Source organism: Trachemys scripta, chromosome 11 (genome assembly GCF_013100865.1).
Source record: "Trachemys scripta elegans isolate TJP31775 chromosome 11, CAS_Tse_1.0, whole genome shotgun sequence".
Classification (NCBI taxonomy): Eukaryota; Metazoa; Chordata; order Testudines; family Emydidae; genus Trachemys; species Trachemys scripta.
Window position 1 is genome coordinate 44263614 of NC_048308.1, and position 25861 is coordinate 44289474.

General features: G+C 42.9%; 2 protein-coding genes across 3 annotated transcripts in view; both read right to left on the minus strand.

Annotated features, from left to right (window-relative positions):
• Window positions 1–6506, minus strand: part of CERKL (ceramide kinase like) — a 108871-nt gene extending 102365 nt beyond the window's left edge. For both annotated transcript variants that reach the window (XM_034786317.1, XM_034786316.1), the window contains exon 1: window positions 6035–6506. In XM_034786317.1, the coding sequence (XP_034642208.1) occupies window positions 6035–6389 (355 nt within the window). In that variant the 5' untranslated portion in view covers window positions 6390–6506. The remainder of the gene's footprint in view (window positions 1–6034) is intronic.
• Window positions 6507–17040: 10534 nt separating this feature from the next.
• NEUROD1 (neuronal differentiation 1) lies at window positions 17041–20952 on the minus strand. Its single transcript, XM_034786549.1, has 2 exons — window positions 20868–20952; window positions 17041–19531 (listed from the first exon to the last, which is right to left on the minus strand). Exon 2 carries the CDS (start codon window positions 19519–19521, stop codon window positions 18448–18450), a length of 1074 nt encoding a protein of 357 aa, XP_034642440.1. The 5' UTR covers window positions 19522–19531; window positions 20868–20952; the 3' UTR covers window positions 17041–18447.
• Between the last annotated feature and the right edge of the window lie 4909 nt (window positions 20953–25861).

Genomic DNA, 25861 nt, shown 5'->3' on the forward strand with positions numbered 1-25861 from the left:
AGAATGAAGAAATATGCCAAAATTATCTTTAGTTATCAGAAGTACCCACATCTACAGATACTGAAAGTTTTAGACCCAGGGCCAATTTTAAATCAGTTGGCAACGTCTGTCCATTTCCTAGGTGACAAGCATCTGCATCATAAATCAATACCAAAATTGCCACAAATTGAAATTCTTGTTGGTAGTCTCAAGAAAGACGCTCAAGAATGAAAGAGGACTTTATTCTCTGTCATTTTCAACCACATTAAGCCTTCCCAGGATAGGGAAAAGATATATTGGGAGAACAGCCCGGGGAAGCTTGCAATTCCTTGTGCTGTAGCTATTCTAATATGCAAGTGACTCCCATTTCCAGTGCTGTTAATCCAGTATCTTTCATAAATATTTAATTTCACTTTAGCTGTTCGTTACTTTTTTCCAAACAAAACCTATTATAAATCTTTAAAGTTTTCAAATAACCACACACAACTAATTTTTAAATCTACTCTTCAATTAGTTTTCTTTTCTATGATTTTGAACTGCTGCTCAGGCGTGAGCAGCTATACTATCTCAGGTTACATATTGATCAGCATTAGAAAAAACGTTTTTTTCCCCCCTTTCTTCATCAATTATTTTCCCTGACTTCGTAACACCAGTACTGACAAATAGGCAAGCCCTCCTTTTCTCTCAGTCAGGAAAGTAACAACCAACCTGGGCAGGGCACCTCATTCTACTTCCTCCACCAACAGAATTTCCAGAGCTGGGGAAAAATTATGGTTAGCCCACACTATCCTGATTAGTCACTTTGTCAGAGCCTAATTTTCCACTGCAACATCCTGAGAGGGTGTCCATACTGGTGCTGCTACATCCTTAACAACAACTTACAAGGTAAGAAATCTGATTTTCTGTTATGCCTATCAGTATGGAAAAATAGGTCTGACTAGCAGTAACCAAGGAGACAGAGTAACTATGGAGAAGCTAAGAAAGGCTAGGCTAAAGTGACAGGAGAGAAGAAGCCAAGATGGCCAGAGACAACCCCATCCTCCAGATATTCCTAAACCTCCAACTGACAGAAGCTGAGACTGTACAAGGCAGGTCACGGATCACTTGAAATTGCCCTTTAGCATCTGGCACTGGCCACTGTCAGGAGACAGGATACTGGGCTATCTGGACCATTGGTCTGACCCAACATGGCCATTATTATGGTCTCAGAAACCAACCAATGGAAGCCCACTGAGGAGAACTGACCACTTCCTGAGGACAGCAGCCCCAGGGCTAACATAGAAGGCTCCCTTCACTTCAGGAAAGGAAGACTACGTTTTCAATGGATGTCCAGGAAATGCCATTGGGCCTCTTATCTGGTCTTGTGTTTATGATAGAAGTTGGTCAGTAAGATTTCCTAGCTAAGGTGGAAGGCTGGGACCACATCGGGGAGAAAACTGGAACATACTTGGAGAACTACTTTATCATAAGTCATCATAAGTCAGAACTGTAAATCCTTTGACTCTCTGGGCTGAGGTGACTGATAGCAGAAAAACTGCTTTCCTCAAATGAATGTAGAGTGGCAAGATGAGTTCAAACACAGAGGATACTTAGCAGTAAGTTTAGGCTCCAAGGGGAAATGGGTAACTTAACAGGTGGCCTAAAGTAAGATCAACCAACTCTATAGTTAAATGAAGTGCACGTTGGTTACTAACCTTTTGTAACTGTTATTTGTCAAGATGTGTTACACATGTACATTGCACTCTTGGTGTGCGTGTGCCCCATGCAGAATTGCTAGAAATTTTCCCCTCAGTGGTACCCATCAAGGAGGCTCCAGAGCCCTCTGCTGCTGCGTGCAGGGCCGGCTCTAGGCACCAGGCACCCAAGCACATGCTTGGGGCGGCAACTGGTAAGGGGCGGCGGGGGGGCGCTCCGGCGGTGCGGCGCTGGGGGGCGGGCTCCGGTTGCGCGGGGCTGGGGGGGGGGGCGGCGCGGCCTGGTGCTCGGCGGCGCTTGTTTTTGCTGTTTGGGGCAGCAAAAAAGCTAGAGCCGGCCCTGGCTGCATGCCACCAAGTGTAGGGTGACCAGAGAGCAAGTGTGAAAAATCAGGATGGGGGTGGGGAGTAATAGGAGCCTATATAAGAAAAAGACCCAAAAATCAGGACTGTCCCTATAAAATCGGGACATCTGGTCACCCTAACTGAGTGCCAGTACAAAAGGCCCAGCTGCCCCCAAGTTCCCTCAGTCTCTTCTTGACAGACAACTCTGGCATAGGATGGCAAGTCATGAAATGGACATGTGCAACACATATCAAACAGCAGCAGTTACAAAAGGTTAGTAACCATTTTTTCTTCTTTGAGTGATTGCACATGTGCACTCCACTCTTGGTGACTTACAAGCTGTAATGGAGGAGGAGGGATTGAGTTAATGTACACACAGACTGCTAAATTTGGATGAGTTGTACTCCATTTTCTCTGGAGTACTCAGCAGAAGCATAATGCGATGAGAAGGTATTAACTGAAGACCAGGTTGCCACTTTCCAAATGTCCTGGATAAGGACTTGCATAAGGAACACCACTGAAGCCGCTTGTGATCCTGTGGAACATGGTGGCAGTTTGCCCAATGGGGAAATGCCTGCCAGATCATAAACACATGCAGAAAGTTATCCAAGACAAAATTATTTGTGAACAGATCATGAGACCTTTCATTCTGTCTGCTATGGCCATGAACAGTTGGGTTAACAAATGAAACTAGTCCTGTCTATGTAGAACACCAACTCTCTTCTAATGTGTATAGTTTGCAGATGTTACTCCTCTTTATTGGCATGTGGTTTGGGGTAAAACATAGGTAAATAAAATTAACTGTTTAATATGACAGTTAGATACCACTTTAGAGAGAAATCTCAGATGAGACCACAAGTACGCCTTAGCCTTAAAAAAAAGTGTGTATAAGGTGGTTCAGACGTCAGAGCACGCAGTTCAGCCACTCTTCTGGCTGAAGCACTAGCTACTAGAAAAGCCACCTTCAGAGGTAGGTGCAGTAAGGACCAAACAATAGCCCTTGAGCTTCAACAAAATTAGATTCAAGTGCCAGGGTAATAGGTTCCCTTATTTGAAGGTAAAATCTCTCCAGTCCTTCACGTCATTAGAAAATATAGAACAGTTATCCACATGCAGATGGAAAGCTGATTCTGCTGCCAACTAGACCTTGACAGACCTGTTTTAGGTGCAAGAGATTATCCAGTATATCCTGGATAGAGAACTGCATTGGTGAGACCCCGAAGTGACACGACCAGATAGGAAAACGCCTCTATTTTGACATGTAAAAAGCTCTGATACATTTAACAATGCACGGAAAACTTGCTCTGAGCAAGACTCCTCCCTACAATTTATCCATAGAGCCTACAAGCTGCTAAATGAAGGGCCCGTAGGTTTGGATGGAGCAGTCAACCATGATCTTAAGAGATCAAGTCTAGGGGCAATGGGAGTGAAATTGTAGTTGCCAATGACAGATCCAATAAAGGGGAAGCCACACTGGGGCTATTAATATAACTTAGGACTGGTCCGGTTTGATTTTTAGCAGCACTCTGTGTAGGAGTAGGATTGGGGAAAAACTGTAGTACAGCTTGTTTGTCCAGGGCAGCAGGAAAGTATCTGTGATGGAACCGGGACTGTGGCCTTGTAGGGAGCAAAACAGTTGGCATTTCCTGACAGCCTTCTTTGCAAATAGGTCTATCTGGGGAGTCCCCCACTGTTGGAAATTCATCTGGCAACATCCGGGTGGAGAGACCACTCATGGTGGCTTGGAAATTATCTGCTTAGGTGGTCCACCGGCTCATTCTGCACCCTTGTACGGTAAGAGGCTTTGAGACTCACACTGCAAGTTCAGTCAAAGTTCCATAGGTGAATTGCTTCCTGACAAAGCAGGAAAGAGTGAGCTCCCCATTGCCTGTTGAGGTAAAACAAACATCTCCACAGTGTTGTCTGTAAGAACAAACAGGCTTTTTCCCTGGACACAAAATAGGAAGGCCTGACAGGTGAGGCAGACAGCCCTTAGCTCTCTAAAATTGATATGAAGATAGGAGATCCTTGAGGACCACAAACCTTAAGTTCAGAGGGGACTCAGATGAGCTCCCCATCACAGGGCAGATGTGTTCATCACCAGTGTCATCAAAGGCTGACAGCCGACAAAGGGAACTCCCACACAAACACTAAGGGGGTCTGTCCACCAATCTAGTGAAGTTAGTACTCACAAGGGCACCATGTTCAGATGGTGATGATTTGGTGAATAAACAGAGGCCAGACAACTTTGAAGAGTCCTGAGATGCAGCCTGGCATATTGGACTACATATGCGCACAGACATATGCCCTGGGAGTCTCATATAGTTTTGAGCTGTTGTGATTGGGGGGAACCCTGAGAAACAGGATTATTTGGTGGCATACCAGGTCTCAAAGTTCTTTTTTACAGCTGAACACAAAATTCCTTTGGTATAGCTTTTGGGTATGCATGAGTCGGCTATGCCACAGCAATAATCTGATCACAGTAACATGGATTTTGTGCCATTTCTCTCATACAATAAGCACCTCTCTGCATTTATTAAACATACCATTTGCTTTCTGCTAGAGAGCCAGCTCTAAAAGAGAAGTACAGTAGAGTCCCACTGTGGACATCCTGGAGAAGATGTGAGCAGAGATTATGATTTAGCAATTGCTGAAAAAGCCAGGTTGCTGGATAGACAAATATTTATCTGTAACTCTGAATTAAGAGCATGCAGATATTTGAAAATTTTCCCTTTTAAAATCTTTTGTAAAACAGATCTTGTTCTACTCAATCAAGTCCTTTTCAACAACTTTGCTCACTGAAGACAGTTTTATCGGGACAACTTTCTGGAGCTTAATTTCTTTTGCTGTTGCCTTAAAAATTTCACCATAATAAATATCAAGAAGTTTGACACAAAACCCTGAGATAAAGACGCTGAGCTAAATCCAGTTTGCTCTACTCACAGTAGAAATAAGAAGAACTACTCAGCTGAGTAAGTGGAGCAGGATTTGATCCACAAGCCTCACCCTAAAACTTAGAGACAGCTCACAATAAATTTCTGTATAGCATATATACAGCTGTCATTTAGATTAAAATGCAAAAAACTGACGCTGCAGAATCAATAAAAATCCTATTTCTATTCTACCTATAGCTAAAAGCTGTAAGACACTATTTCATGTTTCCATAGTGTTTATATACTAGAATAATAAAGAAAGACTGCCCAGGGATACTTTGTTTTAGGTTTGAGATCTTGATAACCTTATTTAATTAAATTCTTCACTTTTATTGCTGGCACAGATTTAAAGTGGAGAGAGATGCCAGTAATTATCTCTTTTAACTAATTTACTGTAATCCTGTTTTAAGTAAACTGTCAATTTCCATAAACTGATTTGTAAGACGGAACCACAGAAAAAGCCCTCTTCTACTAGAAATTCAGCAGTTCTGTTCTGAAAATTTCCTCTGAAGCTAATTGTCCCCCTTCCATAGGTAAAATTTGTGGTCTGGCAGAAAAGGAAATAGCCACAGGAGCATAAAGTGATACTGGTGCAAAAAACTGAACACAAAGATTTGGCCCTCTCCAGGAGGAGCAAGTGGCACTTTAGCGATGATTTAGTTATTATAGTAACTTGATATGTATGTCACCAACCTACTCTGGCAACTACCTCCTCCCCCTGCTGCTCTCTGCCCTGTGGCTGCCCAGCCCCTTGCAGGCATCCCTGATCCCTCCCTGCCTGAACTAGCCTCTATCAGTTTAGCAAGTGTTCAAAACAAGACCAACTAAAGTGCCAAACAGTGGCGATGCACAGTCCCCCATGCGCCAGCAGGGTGGGTGGCGCCAGGTTGGGACGGTGCTTGGGGCTGGAGCGTCTCCGCTAACAAGTTGGAGCCTTAGTCACTTTTGATTGGAGGGGGGAATATGCCAGCCCCAAATCGCCTTCCCCTTGACAGGCACATTGAAGGCTGCTGGGGATGCACCGAAGCAGCGGGGTCCGCCCCCGCTTCCCCACTCTCCCCCCAGCCAGCTCCCCTCACTCACCCGCGCGGCTCTCGGGCTGGATGGGGCTCCACCGGAGCTGCCTGGCGCTCAGCACCACGTCGCAGCTCCTCTTCCCGATCTGGAAAATGCCCCTGAGGAGCGGCTCCTCCTCGCCCCCGGCCGCCTCCCCGCCGCGCGGGGGGTCTCTGGCCAGGGGGGCCGCCCCCCGCCTCTCCTCTTCCTCCCACCGCTGCGCCATCGAGGAGGAGGAGGAGGAGGAGGAAGAGGAGGTGGCGGCGGCAACCCCCTGCCCAGCCGAATCTTCCACCCCGCTCCCCGGCGGCGAAGGCTCCTCCACAAGCTCCGGCCAAGCTTCTCTCCTGGGGCGGGGGAAGGGGATCTCGGCCCCCAGCATGGCGGCGCCGCCCTCCAAGCCAAGTTGAGGCGAGAGACTCTCCGCGTCCCGGCGGCTGCCAAGGCAGCGGCTCCTCTCCCCCTCCCATCCCGCGAGAGGGTGCGAGCCGGGGGTGGAGGGAGTCGGGCGGGCGAGCGCTCACACGCAGGCGCGCGCCCTCCAGCCGTGCCCGTGAACGGTCGCGCGCGGAACGCCGGGTGGGGCCCTTAGGAATCGTTCCTCAGCTGGGTCCCTGTTGCGCGGCCTTTAGCACAGACCCGCCTCCTTCAAGGAGGAAAGGGCTGGAGCCCGCCCGCCCGCACTGAGCGCTCCTGACGGCGTGGTGCACAGGTCGCTTGGCCGTAGCGTATGCGAAGCCTGAGGTGCCTTTAACAGGATCAGGCCTTTGCTGTGAGCTTGCCCGGGCTGTTTGGAGAGGCTGGATCCCAGCACGCAGAAGTCAGTGGCTGGGAACAGGATCATCCCCTGTTATAAGTGTTGCTACTGTTCGCTATTTTACCTCTACGTTGAGGTTTCACTCAACTTACTAAAATCACTAGGAATGGCATGTTATCACTTAGAGGTGCTGTAATATGGTAACACCCTGTTACACAGAAAGATCTGATCATTATGGTCGCGTGTATAATGCCTCTCTAAACAAAAGCTAGGGGTTGGAGTGACTGTTTTGTTTGGTAGTTACATGGCAGGGAATTTGTAAACTTGTTTTTCCTAAATAAATAAATAGCAAACAGCTCTCCAATTTTTTTCTCAAGCAAACTGCTCTCAGATTTTTTTTCTCAAGCCTGGCAATATGTGTGGTTTGTATTAAAGACTCAGCTCTTTACTTTTACCTTATTGCACCATTAAAAGGACATGCAAACAATTTGCCATTCCTTGATATTCAGAAGTCTCATGTTTAAGACATACATTTATACAATTCTAATTGTTTGCAGATTGTGCTTTATAGCAATAATCGTCTCTCTCTGTCTATGGTATTTGTAAAGTGTCGGTCACCTCTGTATCTAAGTGAGAAACAACAGCAATTATGAAGCAAACAAAATTTCCTCAAAAGGGGGAGGGGTGGTTCACTTTTCTCTCCCCAATTTTCCAGAGATAATAAAGATGTTTTTAATGGGGGAACTTGTTGAGGAAAATAATCAATAAAAGATATTGCATGCCATGAGCTATTAATGGTGTGAATTAAGATTCAAAATTAAATGTAAAAATGTCTGTCATTTTAGAATCTAACTGATGTTATATACATCTGAAGAAATCATCCTATCCACACCCATGCAAAACTGAAATAAATGGTGTGATTTGCTCAAGCAAAGGCAACAAAATTGCCCTCTGTGAAAGTATCATAAGTATCTGTACACCATTGCTAATGATCTAGATCAGTGGTTCTCAAACTGTGGGTTGGGACTGCAAAGTGGGTCATTGACCCTGTTTTAATGGGATCACCAGGGCTGGTTTAAACTTGCTGGGGCCAAAGCCCAAGCCTGAGGGCTTCAGCCCTGGCCGGTGGGACTCAGATTACAGGCCCTCTGCCTGGAACTGAAGCCCTGGGGCTTTGGCCCCCTCCACCCGGGGCGGTGCGGCTTGGGCAGGCTCAGGCTTTGGTCCCCTGCCTCTCCCCCTCCTTTGGACCTGTAGTAATTTTTGTTGTCAGAAGGGGGTCACGGTGCAATGAAGTTTGAGAACCCCTGATCTAGCTGAAAATACACTTCTAAGGCAAGTTGTTTAAAAATGCATTATTTTACAGTCTTGTGATACTTAACTTATTGAGTTACCTCTGTTATTCATTTGGTTGAATTATAATCTAAGTAATTCTAAAACATACAAATCAAGGCTGGGTTTGAGTACTTCTGAGTTCAAGTCAAACCATTCACACAGCTTTAATTAAAATGTAGCCGATAATGTCTTCCACTGTTACACTACTAAACCCCCCCTGTTGGGCTTTCTCTTAAAACTGAAAAATCTACCTCTCTTTTCTTCCATTGTTTTCAAGGAACAGACCTTTTCTGTTTTAATGGAAACATTCCGAAAGAAAAGAGATACAATCTATTTTAATTGTTGCTCTACCATGGGATTTGATTTCTCTCTCTTTATGTAATTTTTTGGTATATTTTATAGATAACATTTAGTTTTACATTGTTATCATAACTGTATATAGTTATTTGTAATGTATTTGTCTCTATTCAGAGTAGCTTCATGTATATCCTATGAGATATGACCAGTAATAATTGACATTCTGCCCTCAGGTAAAGACACATAATTCTTTCAGATTGTGACTTGTGTGTGCATATCTGATGGCACAATTTGGCTTTAACATATTTTGTTTACATAAAAAGTGCAGATAGAGATTTTAGCAAAAGAGAATTACAGGTCAAGAATGATAAACAGCAAGGTCTACACCAGTGACCACTATACTGCTGTTATAGGATCATCATGTCAACCTTTCTATGAAAATATTTTACCTGCAGTACTCGAACATTAAATTTGAAAAATAAAAATACAGTAGTATATTACCGTATTTTATAACAAATCATTAAAAACTTGTTTAAACAAGGATTATTTTACAAGGAACAAATATGGCCCCAACTCATATCTAATCATATAAAATTTCTGCTTGCTTAAAACACTTAACAATAAGGGACCTATTTTGATGGGTTTTTTTGTAAGTTGTGCCCAATATTTTTTCCATGTGGATCTTCTCTGTTGGAATCTATATACTTTGCAAAATAACAAAATAAAATGCAAGAGGTTGACATTATGTAGAAAATTTGGAGATATCTTTCTTTTGTTTAAACAGAATTCAGGCCAGAAGCTGGTATAGCAGGATAAAAAACTGCAGACCAAATATACTTTCCAGAGTATTATTCTGACAACTGTAACAGTAGATGAACCAATAAAACCTGTATCAGTTATTTGACATCAATGAGAGCTTTAATGTATTTTCATTGATGTCACTTAGAAGGAAAGTTAAATCATTAACTAGAAGGTAAAGTACAATATATGATAAAAATAAGAATAGGTGCATCAACTTTCAGGCTCTATGCTCTGTATTAACTGCTTCAGCGATCTTTATTTTTCTCTGGAACCACTTATTAGCCTACACAGTATATCTCATATAATAAATACCAGTTTATTTCTCAGTAAATTGCAATCAAAGAATAAACTGATAACTCCTTTGTGTCCCTAGAATGTTATTACAGTTTTCACTGACATCAGTGAAAGAGTATTACAGTTCCCAAGAGACTTGTAATACCCTTCAACTGACATCAGCGAAAGTTGTAATAGCCTTTTATTAACTTTACTTTAAGGTGATAGTAAATCAATAACTTAATATTTTAAATTAAATAGATTAAAAACATAAAAGAATAAAATTAAATATATACATAATGTATGTAGCAGAGGAAATCCTTAAGATGTTATTGGCCTCTGCTGCCATTAATAAATACTCCATTATCAAAACCTTGGAGTAAATTCTAGGGTGGTATTTTCTTCCAAGACAACTGTTATTCTATGCATAATACATGGATTTCCAATATACTTAATTAATTTGGTATACAAAAATATTTTTAAATTCAGGTGTATAATATCAATTTATAGATTAGCTGTCACAACTGAAGAGTTTTTCTATACATACTAACTATAATCATTTCCACCTGGCACTGATATAGGTCTGCCTTTTAGCTTTGGTCTGGATGGATCTCCTAAACCTCCCCATTTGGATCTCCCCTCTCCTTGGCAGAAGGGACCTCAGTTGCCTACATATTGCTGTTCCTGCTTCTCTGGATAGCACAGAAGTCTCTCTGCAGATCTGGGATCTGAGTTGAGAGAGGGGTCAGAGATTGAACAGAACATGTCATCCCTATCTTGCTGGGGAGGAGAGGCATGCTGGAGATTCCAGGGAAAAGGTAATACCAAATTACATCTTCCACCAAGCCCTCGTCTCCTGGAGATCCAAGAGACAGCAACAGCTTGGGTAAGTCCCTAATGGAGGGAAGCCACCAGGGTCCAGATTGAATACAAAAGTACAAGGTCTCCACACTATAGTCTTGGCTTTCTGTAGACCTCCCAGGATGTCCCAGGTGTGGAGGTAAGGCCCATAGCTATTTCTGATTGTGGCATGGTCAGCAACATGTGGGAGACATGCTACTCGCTGCCACCAGAAATATGGATAAGGTAGTAAGAATACTGTTGCAAGTTGCTCAAAGATTCTATAACTTGCCATATGTGTCCTCCCATTGCAAATGGGCATGCTAGCATAGTGACAATAAACCAATGAGAGTAGGGAAGCCTAGAGCGATGGGGGTAGATAAGGCGCATAGGCATGTGCACAGGGTGTGCCGGGTGTGCCCAGGCACACCCTAATGCAGAGGTGGGCATATGGCGCGCTACTCTCCCAGCACGGCAAGCCGCGAGATCTGCGCTCCCGGGCTGGAGCACCCGGGCAAGCACAGCAAGCCGCTGGCCCATTCCCTGAAGCCATACTGCCGTGCACGCAGCGCTCTGGGGGCCGGGGCTGCACGCTCCCGTGGAGCAGCATGTCTGGCTCTGCACGGAGCAGAACATGCTGCTAGGAGCCTCATGGTAAGGGGTCCGGGTAAGGGGTTGGATAAGGGGTGGGGGCAGTCAGGGGACAGGGAGCAGGGTGGGTTGGATAGGGGGTGGGAACATGGCGGGGGTTAGGGGCAGAGGGTCTCTGGAGGGGGCAGTCAGGGGGCAGGGGGGGTTGGATGGGGCATGGGAGTCCCGGGATCTGTTAAAGGATGGGGGGGTGGATAGGGGTCAGGGCAGTCAGGGGACAGGGAGCAAGGGGGGTTGGATGAGTCAGGAGTTCTGGGGAGGGCCTGTCAGGGGTGTGGAGAGGGGTTGGGGCAGGCAGGGAACAGGGGGGGTTGTATGGGTCGGGAGTTCTGGGGGTCCTGTCAGGGGGTGGCGAGTGGTTGGATAGGCATGGGAGTCCCGGGGGTCTGTCTGGGGGCAGGGGTGTGGATAAGGGTTGGGGCAGTCAGGGGACGGGTAGGGGGTAGGGTCCTAGGGGGGCAGTCAGGGGACAAGGAGCAGGGAGGCTTAGATGGGGGGTGGGGTCCTGGGGGCAGTTAGGGGCAGGGGTCCCAGGGGGTAGTCAGGGGACAAGGAGCGGGGGGGTTGGGGGTTTTGAAGGGGGCAGTCAGGGGTGGGAAATAGGAGGGAGTGGATGGGGGCAGTGTGGGGGCAGGGCTAGGGCAGGGCTCCCTGGGTGCACACCCTAATGAAATGTGCTGCACACGCCTATGATAAGGAGGGAAGTTGCAGAACATAACCACAGATGGATTTGGTGTAAAAAAATCTTCAGATGACTTTTTCCTGCTGCCTGAAAAGGCTTTAGAGGGGTTACACAGGAGCCTCATGTTAAAATGTTGGTTATTTTCAATGTTTAAAAAGACTGGCAGTCTTTATATTAAAAAACATACCTCACTTTAAAGATGATCTGTTATTGTATTTAATGTCCCACAATGCACTTCCATCAAGTCAACGGAGGACACACTTTGCCCCTTATTTCAGCAATAATTGTGCAAAAGATCATGCACTGTGATTCAAATGTATGATTTTGTACTGAGTATTAGTGAAATTGAAAACTGCTGGTTGCTGGACTGTATCAGAGGCTAAAGGAGATTAATTTCTGGAGGAGCCTGGATTTAGACATTGGAAGCACATCACTGGCTTGCACATTTTTCTGGCTTTGTGACAATAGTAGACCCAGTGTATAAAGTCCATACTATGCCGTGGATTTTTAAACCTGGAGTATCACCTGTTTTTTTAAGTATGTATCGTCTAGAATTTTTACTCTAGAGAAGAACTTAAAGTCTAAAGTAATCTGTGTACCTACAGTTTTCAATATTATTTCAACCCAGGCACTTTAATTTTTTCTGTCTTGATTTTAAATCAGAAATATCAAACATCAGCTTCAGCTTTTTCTAAAATTCTAAGATTGATATAGCCATGGGTGAAATACTATTGAGAACTCTAGCAGTAGAAACCTTTTCTGTGGGTGAGCTTTATTGGTGAGCTTTATTGGTGTCCTATCACAGGAAAGGTAGATCAAGGAAGATGGAGGGGGGCAAAGGGAGAGGGAGAGAGAGAGAAAGAGAAAATGAAAGACAAGAAAGCTGTGAAGGACAAAGTAAACTTGAAAAAAAGCCAAAGAACGAAATCGTTGCAAAGAGAAAAACAAGAAGAAATGGGGAAGCTTGAACAGGTACAAGAGGCAACTGGAAGGGTGACAGAAAGACAAGGCAAAAGTAATTTTGAAAAGTGAGGGAACTAGAAGATCAGTGAGAACAAGACAAACAAAGAAGATGTAATATGGATGAAGCAAGATGAAATAAGGATCCATGGGCCAGAGTGGCATTTTATTTCTTCTTTGCATTAAGTTTGACATGTTTTGTTAAAAATGTACAATAACACTATAATCAGAATTCTGGTTTTTGTCCTGCGCTCACCAGAATGTTTCTAGGAACTGTAGACCGCAATGACTTATACTTATTTTATCTTACATGCAATTAAGTCTGTGATGCAAACTGGTTCAGGCCAGGAAATTGCAAATCAGGACTGATATTCTATGCTTAACACACCCCATAGGCAACCTAAATACATAAAAGAAATGCTTAAAGAGCAATGTCAGCCTTAATTTTCGATTGCCTCGCTTCTGACAGTTTGTTAAATATGTATTTTAATTATTTAAAAAACACTTATGTACACATTTATACAGAACAGTTCTGATGTAGCTCTTCAACCCATCATTTCAAGCCACATTAATATATCTTAAACTGTTTGTAATATGTCTATTAGCTAAATAATGTATTTAGACCATTTTTAAATGTACACTTTGACTCATACTTTTTAAGACAATGCAGCTTGATGGGTAAAAATTAAACATATTTATATTATTTTTAAATAAAAAAACACCAGGACCAAATTCTGCAGTTTTTTCCAGTACTCTGTCCTGTAAAATAAATAAGATAAGCAGCATTTGGCTCTATAATTATCTAAATTGTTTAGTAGGGTTCCTTATGGCAGTTATGTTCTATCCCATCAAAAGTACCCTTCTTGTCAAAATGTAGTATCTGAGGCACTTCAAATCCTTTATTTTTAGAACAGTGAAAGCAATATATAGGCTATTAGTTCACCAAGTCTAACTTATTTTACATTAAACTTGTGCTGGGTGATTGAAAGTGGATTTTTTTTAATTAAAAAAATTTTGGTTTAATGGCTGGTCTATTTATGCCAAGATTGAGTTTAGAATGATATTTATTTGCCCTGTTATTAGCCTCTGAGATCATTTAGTGGTTTACTCAGCCATTGAAACACCAGCTCCTGAAGAAAGTAACTCTTTATATATTTTATCCAAATTAAGAACCCAGTCCTCCTTCCAATTAATCCAATGAGCTTAAACCTGCTTCCCTTATTCAGTCAGATAGTCCCACTGAAGTCACTGAGCCAGGCTCTGAGATCCTTTTTCAGGCATAATTCTCACTGAAGTCAATGAAGTAAGTATTGAGTAAAATCTGAGGTTCCCAATTATAGTCCTTCACCCATGTATCACAGCCTTTCCAAGCATAATGAGGGGGCCCAGCCACCGCTGCAGCAGTGATCCTACTTATCTCAGAGCCTATGGAGTGCTTTTGATGGGTTCAGAGTTCCATGCAGAAAGAGAAAGCAAGAAGTGGATGGGGATGAGGAAAGAGTGGTCAAGCCACGAATACCATCCACACATCAGCCCTAAGAAGATCATGGTAGAAAGACCATTCTACTAAGCCCCCCTCCTTTTAAGTGTGGCTTCTTGGGCAGCTGCCAACTGCAGAAACACTAAACATTCTGTTCTAAGGGAGCTATGTTGCTGAGATAGGGAAAGGGCCACCAGTGCACAGAGCTGGAATGAAAGCACAGAGCCTCTGTGCAGCTGGTCCCAACCTCCGGCTGATTACCTGGGATCCATATGGGCTGGAGAATCAGGCTTTCTGCTTACTCCACATAAGGATGGTGGGTAATCCCACCGGTTTACTGATATCTGTGAGGAGAACTGTGCAGGTACTTTCTTCTCTTTAAACACTAGCTGATGGGGCACAACAATCAGATCCTGAATAAGGACTTCAGGATTTGGCCTATTATGATTTCCAGTAAGAAAAAAAATATTGTACAATCATCAGAAATGGCACCATGAAAAGATAACTCAAAATATATTGGTCTTGCCTGAGGGTGGTAATGTTGGTGGGGAAACCCTAATAGAAACAACAAAACTCACAAGAAGAAGTGTCAAATGGAGTATCTGCAAAAATAAGTAATTAATTTTCTTTATTAGTTTGTTTGTTCTATTAATTATTATTTCTTTTGAAGTACCGTGGTAACAAATATTCAAAAGCATAGTCAGACCTTTAAAGTAAATTGCATTGGTTAGAGGAACTGAATTTTGTTAATAACTGAAAAAGAGAAGGTAATTAAAAAGGTTTCTTGTGGTTTGGAAATGCCTTCCAAATATTCATTAAACATTTAAGCGACTAAATTTGCAGAATATGTTCCTGACATTGGCACTGGTTCTGTGGTATTTCTCTCATCACATGGAAATACTGTGTGTTATGCAGAGTGCATTCATGCATAAACAATATAATTTTCATAAATTAAAACCTCCCCTGCAGAAGGAACATCTGTGCCTGCCTTTGAATAAAAGATGGTGGTAAGTGAGTTGCCCCTTGACTGACTAGAAGAATCCTTATGTTTAAGAAGAAGACATATAACCAAAAGGCATGCAAACCTAGGTCAGATTTTTTAAATTTTGTCTTAGAAATTGTCATTCAGTGTTTCTCCTTAGGTTATTCAGGAGTATATTTAGCTATCTTTGCTGTCTAGAAAAGAGCAATGAAGTAATTGAAAAGTTGTTCTCTAATGATTAGTTTTTCTTTTTCTTTTTCACTCAGCAACAGTTTCTAGACTACAGAGCAACACATTTTATCCAACTACAGCCAAATGAAATCGAGCTAATGCAAAGTGAATCAGCTAGCCTAGCAATTAACTTTCAATGTGTTTGTTTTTAGGCCAAAAGACTGGCAATAAACACATTGCAAATTTTAATATGGTTTTGGTTCTTTGATTTTTGTTTTTAAAATAAAGCACCTTTTGAAATAGGAGATAATAATATGATTTGCTATGTGACCTTGGGCAAGTCACTTGACTTCTTCAGGGGGGAGGGATAGCCCAGTGGTTTGAGCATTGGCCTCCTAAACACAAGGTTGTGAGTTCAATCCTTGAGGGGGGCATTTAGGGAACTGGGGTAAAAATCTGTCTGGGGATTGGTCCTTTTTTGAGCAGGGCATTGGACTAGATGACCTCCTGAGGTCCCTCCCAACCCTGATATTCTATGATCAGACCTGCAAAGTTTTGCTCATTCATTTGGGGTTCATTTTAAGGCCCTTTATAAAGTATCTCCCATTTGTGATGAAGGACTTTGTACAATGTGTTTCAAGGAGAAGTTTTAAGGTCACTCATTTCATTTGCACCAGTCTGTGATAGACCTGTTGATAATTTCATTTCTAGATTGTTCATGGCCATTAGATTATTCAGATTTCTTGGGCAATTTGTGTCTGTAGGTTTCTACAGCCCCTGAAGATTAAAAATTAAAGGACCACATGTTTCATGTCTCGAAAGAAGGGGAACAGTGCCTAGTGAATTGGTAGTGTCAGAATCATGGCCTTGGTTAGAGAAAAAAAACCCTGTGCAGCTGCTAAGGAGAAGAATGAAAGCACTGCTGAGGGATGGGAGAAGGGATGGTGCCAAAATACTATTCTCCGGATACTTCATTCTTAGCCACCACCTCTATGGCGGAGGTGAGCGCCAAGACTTTTCAGAGTGGAGCGAGCAATTAGTTCTAGCGACTCCTGAGCTGGAACCAAACTCAGGAATGGTTCAAGAGAGGTACAGCCTCTAAGAGGCGGAGTCCAGGGGAGCCAATCCTAGGCTAGTACCTGCTGCCGGGAAAAGACTCTGGCTGAGAAACAATCTCATGAACAAATAGTTGGATCATAAATGGTCAATTCTTCCTATATTGTGGGCAAACAACTTTGGATAACTCCCTTTTTATGTACCACTTAGGGAATCCTTAATGAGTCAGAATTAATCCTTTAATGACCGGTTCGCTTTAACAACGTTAGTGATTGCTGAATCACTTTCTATTCGAAAATAATGGCTAAAATGTATGCTTTCCCACGGTGCTCTCACTGAGCACCAGGACAATTTGCAAGTATTAAAAATCAAGAGAAGATGGAGACACGAAGACGCTTCCTGAAGTTTGAAGAAATCCATTCCAACTCTCAGCCCTGCTGTGTTGTGACAAGGATTAAAAAATCGAGAGTAGAGGCAAATTTTGCAAGTTCTTGGTAGCCCACAAATGTTAACACTTTTGTCTTTTTTTTTTTTTAATGAGACGGGTCACATCAGTCACAAAGAGTACACAAAAGTCAAAACCAGCAACCTGAAGCTGAAAACTCAAATTCAGTCGTCTCCATATTACTCACAAATTTGTACTACATTTCTATTTACATCCTTTGAAATTAAACAGACCAACAATACAAAATAATGTAGTTTTGCACTAAACAAAACAAAAAATAAAAACAAAGAAATAATCCAGTCCTTTGTTTTTGAGTCCGTTTTATTCTACAAATAATAAATGTTGCATCTTTCATGAGCTATCCAAGTAAAACAATAATCCCATAGGAATTACTTACACTAAGAAAAAAATCACATATAAAGAGAAATGCAACATTCGATCAAATGTCCAATACTATGTTGTTGCAAATGGATGGATGTTTCTAAAATCCCAGTGTGCATTACATCATAATATACAGGATTACAAACAAAATTACAGTACAGATTGATTCCAGTTGAACCAGCATTACATTTCAGACAGCACTTATTCTGGACTGCATTGTACATGCAATAGCTATTGTTCTAATTACGGGTTAAATGGTTTGAATTTGTTTTAAGCTACTGTACTAATTGACTACAATAGGTATATAGCCCAACATTAACTCCTGATTAGTTTTAGGCTCCAATTCATAAGAGTATGTGACAAACCACCGATTGTGTGAATATGTATAAAATCATGCATTTATATTGTCTGGAAACGTTACTATTTTCAAGTTCTCTTCAAAATTACGGGATGCAAAGGGGTTCAAAGACTAAAAAGAAACAGTGCAAATTGTATGTGATAGTCAAGCAGCTTTTGATTATAGAAGGGTGTTGGCATTTGCTTATAATATTTATATACAAGTTTGTGCAAGTAATGTGTTGGATTGATATGTTCTAATAGAAAATAAGTATTTCGTTCTTCTATCCTCTCAAGAATTAGGGATCTGGTTCTAATTGTAACGGGGGAAATAATTTCATGGGAAAGAAATTGCCAGGACTGTGCATTTTGTTAACGATTTGAAAAGAAAGAAGTGCTAAGGCAACATAACTTTTCTAAGCACTTTTCTGCTGGTTTAAATTAGTTAAATTATTTTGTATAAATTAGATATAATTCTACTTTTCCGATATGTATAAAAATTGATGAAGCTGCATGGTTTAAAATAGGAAATCCACGTTATAAAAAGTCATTAAAAATTCTGTACAAAATCACAACAAAATAATTCAGCATGGGAAAGGTAACAAGTAGTAAAATGTTGGTTGAAAAATATAGATTTATATATATTTTGTAATTGGCCCATTACTAGTTTAAAAATTGCATAGATCCTAATTATTGCTTGTGATTTTGTTATCCCGATCAGATAATTAAAACGATCTGAATACCCCTACACCAAATTTACAGTGTAGTTTTCAAGAGCTTTTAGAAAATAATACAGAAGGTGAACAGGAACTTTGCATCCCAGTTTCACCTAAAGGCAGAAACGACAATAAATACATATATCACTTGAATCTTGGAGTATTTGCACTTCGTAGCAGTGGTACCCAAAGGGCTGCCCTTTGTAAACAAGTCAGTCACTGTACGCACAGTCGATTTGTTTCCTTCTCTGTCATGACGCTGATGCGCCTTGAAGGGTTAATCGTGAAAGATGGCATTGAGCTGGGCACTCATGACTCGTTCGTGATGGGAATGGCTCTCATAGGGCATAATGTTGTCTATGGGGATCTCACAGCGAGAGGCAGAGCCAGAGAAGATTGATCCGTGGCCCGAGGCTCCTGCCAGAGTAGCTGCGGGATAGTGCATGGTAAAGGCATAATTTTTATCAAACTCGTTGGAAGGTTCATGTTTGAAAGAGAAGTTTCCATTGATGCTGAGGGGCGGGCTGAGGGGTCCGTCAAAGGAAGGGCTGGTGCAATCAGTGAGGGTGCTTTCAAAAAATGGCTCCAGAGCAGCCCCAAACGAGTGCGGAGGCTTCACGTGGAAGATATGGGAGCTGTCCATGGTGCCATAGGGCGGACTGGGAAGACCCGGGGACTGGTAGGCGTAAGGATGCACTGGGAAGGAAGCACTGGCCGGCTGCATATGGGGCGGCATGTCTTGGTTCTGCTCGGGAAGGAAAGTCCTGGGGTTGAGCTGGAGGCAGCCGGCTACTAAGTTGGTAGTGGGTTGGGACAAGCCCTTGCACAGGGTCTGTACAAATGAAACGAGGTCCGGGCTCTTGCCGGAGCGCAGGATCTCGGAGAGCGCCCAGATATAGTTCTTGGCCAAGCGCAGGGTCTCGATCTTGGAGAGTTTCTGCGTCTTGGAGTAACAGGGCACCACCTTGCGCAAGTTGTCTAGAGCCGCGTTCAGCCCGTGCATGCGATTCCGCTCCCGGGCATTAGCCTTCATGCGCCTCAGCTTGAACCTCTCCATGCGCGCCTTAGTCATCTTCTTCTTCTTGGGACCCCGTCTTTTAGGCTTTTGATCATCGTCTTCTTCCTCTTCCTCTTCTTCCTCCTCTTCCTCTAAGTCGTCGTCTTCATCCTCCTCCTCGCCGTTTCTCAGCGAGTCCTCTTCGGTCTCGGCTTGCATGGCTTCGAGATCCTCCTCCTTCTTATCCACCTCGTGTTCCTCGTCCTGAGAGCTGAGGCACTCATCTGTCCAGCTCGGGGGACCCTGGGGCTGGGGCTCCCCCATCAGCCCGCTCTCGCTGTACGATTTGGTCATTTTTGAAGTCCTGCATTTAAGAGGGGGCAAAAACAGAAGAAACACTTTAAACAGAAGAAACACAACCCTCCTCCCACAGCCCTCCCTCTCTCTTTCCATATATACAAAATGTGTGTGTGTGTGTACACAAAGGCATTATGTTTTCCCAAAAATAAGAAATTAAACTTTTAATTGTGCCTGCGCTTCTCGCTTATAATTGATGTATTTATGTCCCAATGTCATTATGTAACTTGCTAATATTAGCGGGGAATATAAATTGATGATGCAGAAGAAAATGTGATTGACACAATCGGAGTACGTGAAGCAGTTTTGTGAACGTTTGCAGATTCTACGGGAAAAAGTTGTAAACAAAGATCCAGTAACCACAGGTTTTATTCATTTTCTTGCTCTCCTTTTCTTCCCACCGCCTCCCTATAGTAGCTACAATTCCCCCCTCCCCCCGTACTATAGCCAGAATGCAACCTCCAGAACTGTTCAGAGCCAAGCAAGGCTCAGCTCTCCAGATGGGGGATCAGGTGTGACACTTTCTCTAAAAAACTGTCCACCTGGAAACTACTTGTTCCCTTCATTTCAGGATTCTCAAAGTTCTGCTGAACCCTTTCACAAAAAGGTGAAAACAAGTATCATTCGCAGAACGGCAGTGCTCCATGCTGGCAAAGTCTCTGCTGAGGTGAATACAAGGGCTTCAGTGCAAGAGCTGAATTAGTGCATTGCTGTGAGTGGCGTCTGAAGCCTTTGGTATCTCCGACACTGTAACAGGTAGCAGCTCTTGCAGTTCCTTCTCGCTTTTCTCTCTCCTCTCCAAACTCTTCGCCACTTACCTACCTCCAAGCCCGATTTACACTACAGCAGCTTTACCATAAATCGCAGCAGTATTTCTTCCAACGTCTTCTCCCAACAACCCTTTCTGCTTACGGGAAATAATACCCTTCTCATTCAAACCTTTGGACCATCAATTCCATTCTATAATTAAATCGCCGTATTCCCTCTGTCCCTCACCCCCCCCCGCCCCCAAATATAAGTGGTAAATTACAAAATAGACAGAAAACAATGATATTCAGACCAAATGTACACTGGGGTTTGAGGAAGAGGAGGAGTACTAGCTAAATATGTGAAAAAGTTAATCGGGGGTGGGGATTAAACCCCCGGCTCCCATAATCGCAACCTGTGGAAATAATGTCTTAGAATGAAACACACTGAGATACTGGGGCATTAAACTGTTTCCGTTGTAGGCAGATTAAAAACTACATTAAACACTCACACATTGTATATCTCTAGCTAGATACAGCTGCAGGTATCTGTGCTGAAATTCTGTTTCGGAGGAGGAAATCGGGGGTTATAATTACCTTCTTTTTTTTTAGTGTCTCCTTTGCAGCGATGGTCTCATAACCCTGTTACTCCTGGAGAGCTCTCTTGTGTGAGGGTGTTTTCTCTTTTTTTCTAGGGGCTGGGTGCAGGACGCGCAGGTTATATAGCGGGGCCAGTGATGCTAAAGGAGAGGGAGGGGTAAAGGGGATCTAGGCTCTCCCCCTTAATAGCCTATAGCGCCTGCGCCCCTGGTGCTGCCTGGTAAACCCCTCCTCCCTCCTCTTTCCCCTCCTCTCCCAGCTTTCCCCGGCACGCGCCATATGGTAGTCCACGTCAAGCAAAGGGTCCGGGCTTCTCACGTGACCTGCCCATTTGTATTCAGCGGAGCTCTCGATTCCATCCCTTTGTGGCCAAAAGAAAGTGGCCATCTGTCGCCAGTGAGAGACTCTGCGGACCTGTTTGTACCCGCAGGAGAGATTAACCCTTTCGCCGCTGGGAAGGGGAGCACTTTCCTGGCGCTGCTGTTGTTGCTCTGGGATTTGTGTGTTGTTTTTTAAGAGAAGAAATTTCCAGTAGAGTTGGTTAGCAGGGACGGGGAACAGATCCACTGAGGTTTCAGCATGTACATATCCTCTTTTCACGGTAATTGTTACTATCTCCTAGTCTGGTGTCTTCTCCCCCACTCCTCACCTCTGCCCCGAGAGTGGGCGTTTGCAATTTCTCCACTTTCCCAATGAAGGCACCTTTTAGCATTTTCCTCCCGTAGTGTATTTGTTTTCCTCACTGGAAACACAGCTGAGCAACTTTTAAAGATCTTTTAGACATTAAATGTCAATTATTGCAATGTCACACTCACCTAAACAGCTCAAAAACTGATTTCCTGCAGACCAGAAATTCCTCTCAGGCACTTTTCATCCAGTCCTGTGCGCTTGTTCACACCCCACACAGATTCACACAAACACACATTTTAATGATATATTTCACTATCGGAGTATCATTGCCTTCGGTTATCATCCATGCATATATTTTTATCTATATAAAATACCATGTGCTAGGTCGGGTTGTACATATCCTTGAAAGTATTACACAGTCTCCTTTGTATGTGTCATGAATCAAGCTTTGCACGTTTAAATAGAATTTAACTTTATCACCAGAAAATGAAAATCTTTTAAAGATGTAGGTAAAATAAATGTTATACCGAGGGACCAGTGAGCGTTTCTATTAATACTTTATCAGAATGGGTCGTGCTTTATAGGTTATTTGGGGAAGAATGATAGGCTGTTTAGTTATAGTTTGAAAGCGATGTTAGGTGCCTTCTCACTATTCAGTAGCTCAAGTGCAAATCTGTAATATGAAAACAACAGCAGCGTGTTGTGCTCTCCTTTTCAGACCCCTTTATTAATGCATCCACTTCAACGGAAGGCTAAGATGGAAAAATAGTTAATATGTATAGATCTTCACATTTAAATTAGGATTCAAGATGAAGAATTAAGGTGTTATGCGTCGATGAAGCTGTCGAGTCTTGATGTTTGGTAATCTTAACAGAATCGGACAGCTCTTTCTATGGTTTGGAGTTTGTGATGCATACTTTCCTCCCATTTCTGCTCGAAATTAATCCCCTTATTTAAAAATCGATTGTCAACCTTGTATTTTAAAAGACCATTTATAGGCAATTACTCTAAAAGACTTTAAACAGATCTCTTAGTTCGCAAACATTGCCAAGTTTCATAGGGATGCATTTTAACAAGGAAGTATCCTGGCTTGCATGGTAACAAGTGGAGCTTTATTACTGGTACAGTACACATTATCCAAGGATTTAATCACGAAAGGGAAAGAAAGAAAGAAAATAATTTGTTTTGGCGTCATACGGCTTTAAATGTGAAATCAATAACTCTGCCTTTCAGGAACAGATTTGAAAAGTATTTTTTGTTATTATTTTCAGGTCGTGTTATTTTTAAAATATTTTCATCACATTGATGATCCTACGTGGCCCCCAGGCTTAGAGGTAAACATAAAACACCAGAATGAGTCTTTTTGTCTTAATCATAGTTATCGATTAAGGACATCTGTCCATTATCTAGTTACTGTGTGTTGGTTTGTTTCAAGTTAAACTTCGGTAACATGTAAAATGTATCTGGTATTTAATAACGGACAATACTAATTATTTTAACTACGATTAAGGGACCCAGTCTGGACCTGGACACGTTTCTATTTTAAGTTGTTCTCATATTACATACCATTATGTTCGCTTCGTGTGGAAAGGTGATGCGTCTCTTTGCACATCTGGATATAAAATTACAACTAGTTGTTCAGCTAACCTGTTCTATGGGAAGCAAAGATGCAATAGAACTGTCTGCCTACTAATCTAAACCCTTTGACTTTGTGTTGCTTGTCTCCAGTTTCCATCTCTCTTATTTTGAGGCAGAAATACCCTCAGATCGACAGAATGTTGTAGGTTTTGGCTTGGATGTTGTTGTTTTTGTCATTGTACTTTTAGGTCCACTTTAACGACTGGACTGGACAAATAGTCAAACTGGATGGATTCTCCTCTTAACCTACGAATATAATGCAAATTACACTTTTTCACTCTTTAAATGGACTGGTTTCAAGTGGCGGGCGAGGTTAGGGATAGTTAGATATAATTTTTATTTCAGCTTCTGAAATGTTTTAAATCGTATTTTGATTACATCTTATATTTCTTCAGCATTAAAATGTACAACTTAGAGATAAACTAGGATGACAAAAGATCAAAACGTAGATACAGTGGCTACGTTAAAAACCCAATAATAAACAGTAGAAAACTGTAATCAGGTGAGGTTTGCAATAAGCAGCAAGCATATTTTACGCACGTATCTATTTTAATATTTTACATATTCCCGGTTTACATGGGCAAACTAAACTCCCTGAACTCGCTAGTTCGCCAAAATTATCCAACGATAATTGGGTCTGATATAGAGGACTGGCAGGTTCTGATTTCTAAATTAGGGACAGGAGAGACTTTCGACGAGGAGAAGAAGCTGGAGGCTGCAGGTACAGAATATGTTTCTTGGTGCAGTTGGAGAGAGATTGACGGCAAGGGCCAACAGGCAGGCTGATCAGAGAATTAGGGAGATTTCTCTGTATTGCAGACTATTTCAAATTCACCCTGTCTGCCACTCACTCTATGGTTCAGTAGTCTTCCCCTCTGCTTCTCGGTCTCTATTCTTAGCTAGCCCTCGCTCCCATCCATTCTGCTTTACCTTCTTTCTCCCTAACTTGTTTGTTTCTGACTCCCTCGCTTTGACTCTGCGACTCTGGAATTCCGATCTCTCTCCTTTTCTCGTAACCTGTATGTTTGATCACGTTTAAGCATCTCCTTTTTTCCTGACTTTCAGCCTCCTCCTTCTCCATCTGGCTTCTGACTCAGCTTCCCCTTGCTTCCATTCAGGCTTCTCTTCCTCTCTCGAATTCTGACTCCCAGGCTCTATTCTTTCTTTCTTTCTTTCCCCCTCCCGCTCCCCGGGCTTGGGGGCTCCTGTTCGCCGAGCGGCACGCGAACCGCACGCGTTGTCAACAAAAGCCCCTTTCACGGCTCACTGCCCCCATGCAACGTCCCAAATCTGCTCCCCTCTGCTGCCCGCTTGCAGCTCATCTGCTGGCGCCGGCTCCTGGCCTGACGGTTACTTCGGCAGCAGGAGCAGAAGGAAGAATCACCGGCTGAGGGGCACGCAATGGGGGAGGAGGGAGAGAAGCGGGGAGGGAGCAGGGCAAAGGGTAGACGGGCTGGAAAAACAATGGGGCAGGATTGGACTTCTGAGTCCAGCAATGCTCGTCTGCTTCTCTGCACTGCTGTGACTTTCCCCAAAGGAGGTGTCTTTCCTTTATTAAAACAAAAGCAATTCCCAACGTCCAGAAAGCTGCAGGTCTCTAACATTCGTTCCCTCTTTCCCCGCTCAGCTGAGCTGCTAAATTAACAGCTAACACAGAGCAGACAATCGGGGCGAAAGATTTACAGATTCGGTAATAGTGGGGCTTTGGTTTTTTTGTTTTGTTTTGTTTTTTAAGAAAGACAAATCAAATGTACCAGAGCAAATGCTTTCGAAAATACAGGGACCTGTGTGTTGCTGATCGAGGAGAAGAGGCGTAGGAAGGCGTGGAAATGCTGTTAAAATGCCTTACAGTTGTCCAGAGTGAAAAATCCGTCCCAGGGAAATCTCCTGGGTTTGATGCATTATCTTAATTAAGATAATTGATTCATATTGCACCTGCGAGAACGAAATAAAAAGGACACCCCCCCCCAAATAGCTTTAAGCTATTGGAGAGAGGAAGCCTTGCTTGTAATTTAGTGAATGATTTACTATATCAACAGCCCGGTTTGCCTGTCTCTCTTGTATTTGTTATTTACATTTTCTGCTGTCTTCCCAAACAATGAACGGGATCAGACAAGGACAGAACATGAGTGTTTAAAATAAAAAGTTGCCAGTATAGAATCCCGCCACCCCCAGCCGTTGGTGGATGTTGCCACTTACAGCTCATTAAAAAAGACTTAGACGGGCTTTGTGTGTTGGTTAGGAGTTTGGAGGCGTCCCCATATTTGCAGTGGTTTGATCAAAGGTCTCCCACCTGTTTACAGTAGGGTTCGGAAGCAGATTGCAGCCCGAATGGGAACCCAGAGCCAGGTAACAGACAAAGGCCGATCTCCCAGCAAAAGCGTTCGATAGCGGGTTGGGGTTTTTAATCTTCCTAGACTGGGAGCAAAGTTGAAATGGTCCCTGTTAGTTTACATTCTGGACAATTGTGTGGCCAGCCAATGAATTTGATAGCAAAAATCGGAGGGGCAAACAGGGAGCAAATCAGCACCAAGGCCAGCTCCCAGTGTCAGTTACCCGATCTAGGCCACCGGACGTTACCTCCTCCCTCCTCCGCTGTTTACATATCTCAAATGGCTTCCCTTCTCCGTTATCGTGCATGAACTTTTAAAGAGCGGAACAATTTTAATTCCCCATTTCAGTGAAATCACCGGCCCCCATCTTATTTCCTTTAAACGACTGCA

What these genes read in the sequence shown, in the direction of transcription:
- NEUROD1 (XM_034786549.1), bottom strand. Translation starts at nt 19,521, where the DNA reads ATGACCAAATCGTACAGCGAGAGCGGGCTGATGGGGGAGCCCCAGCCC.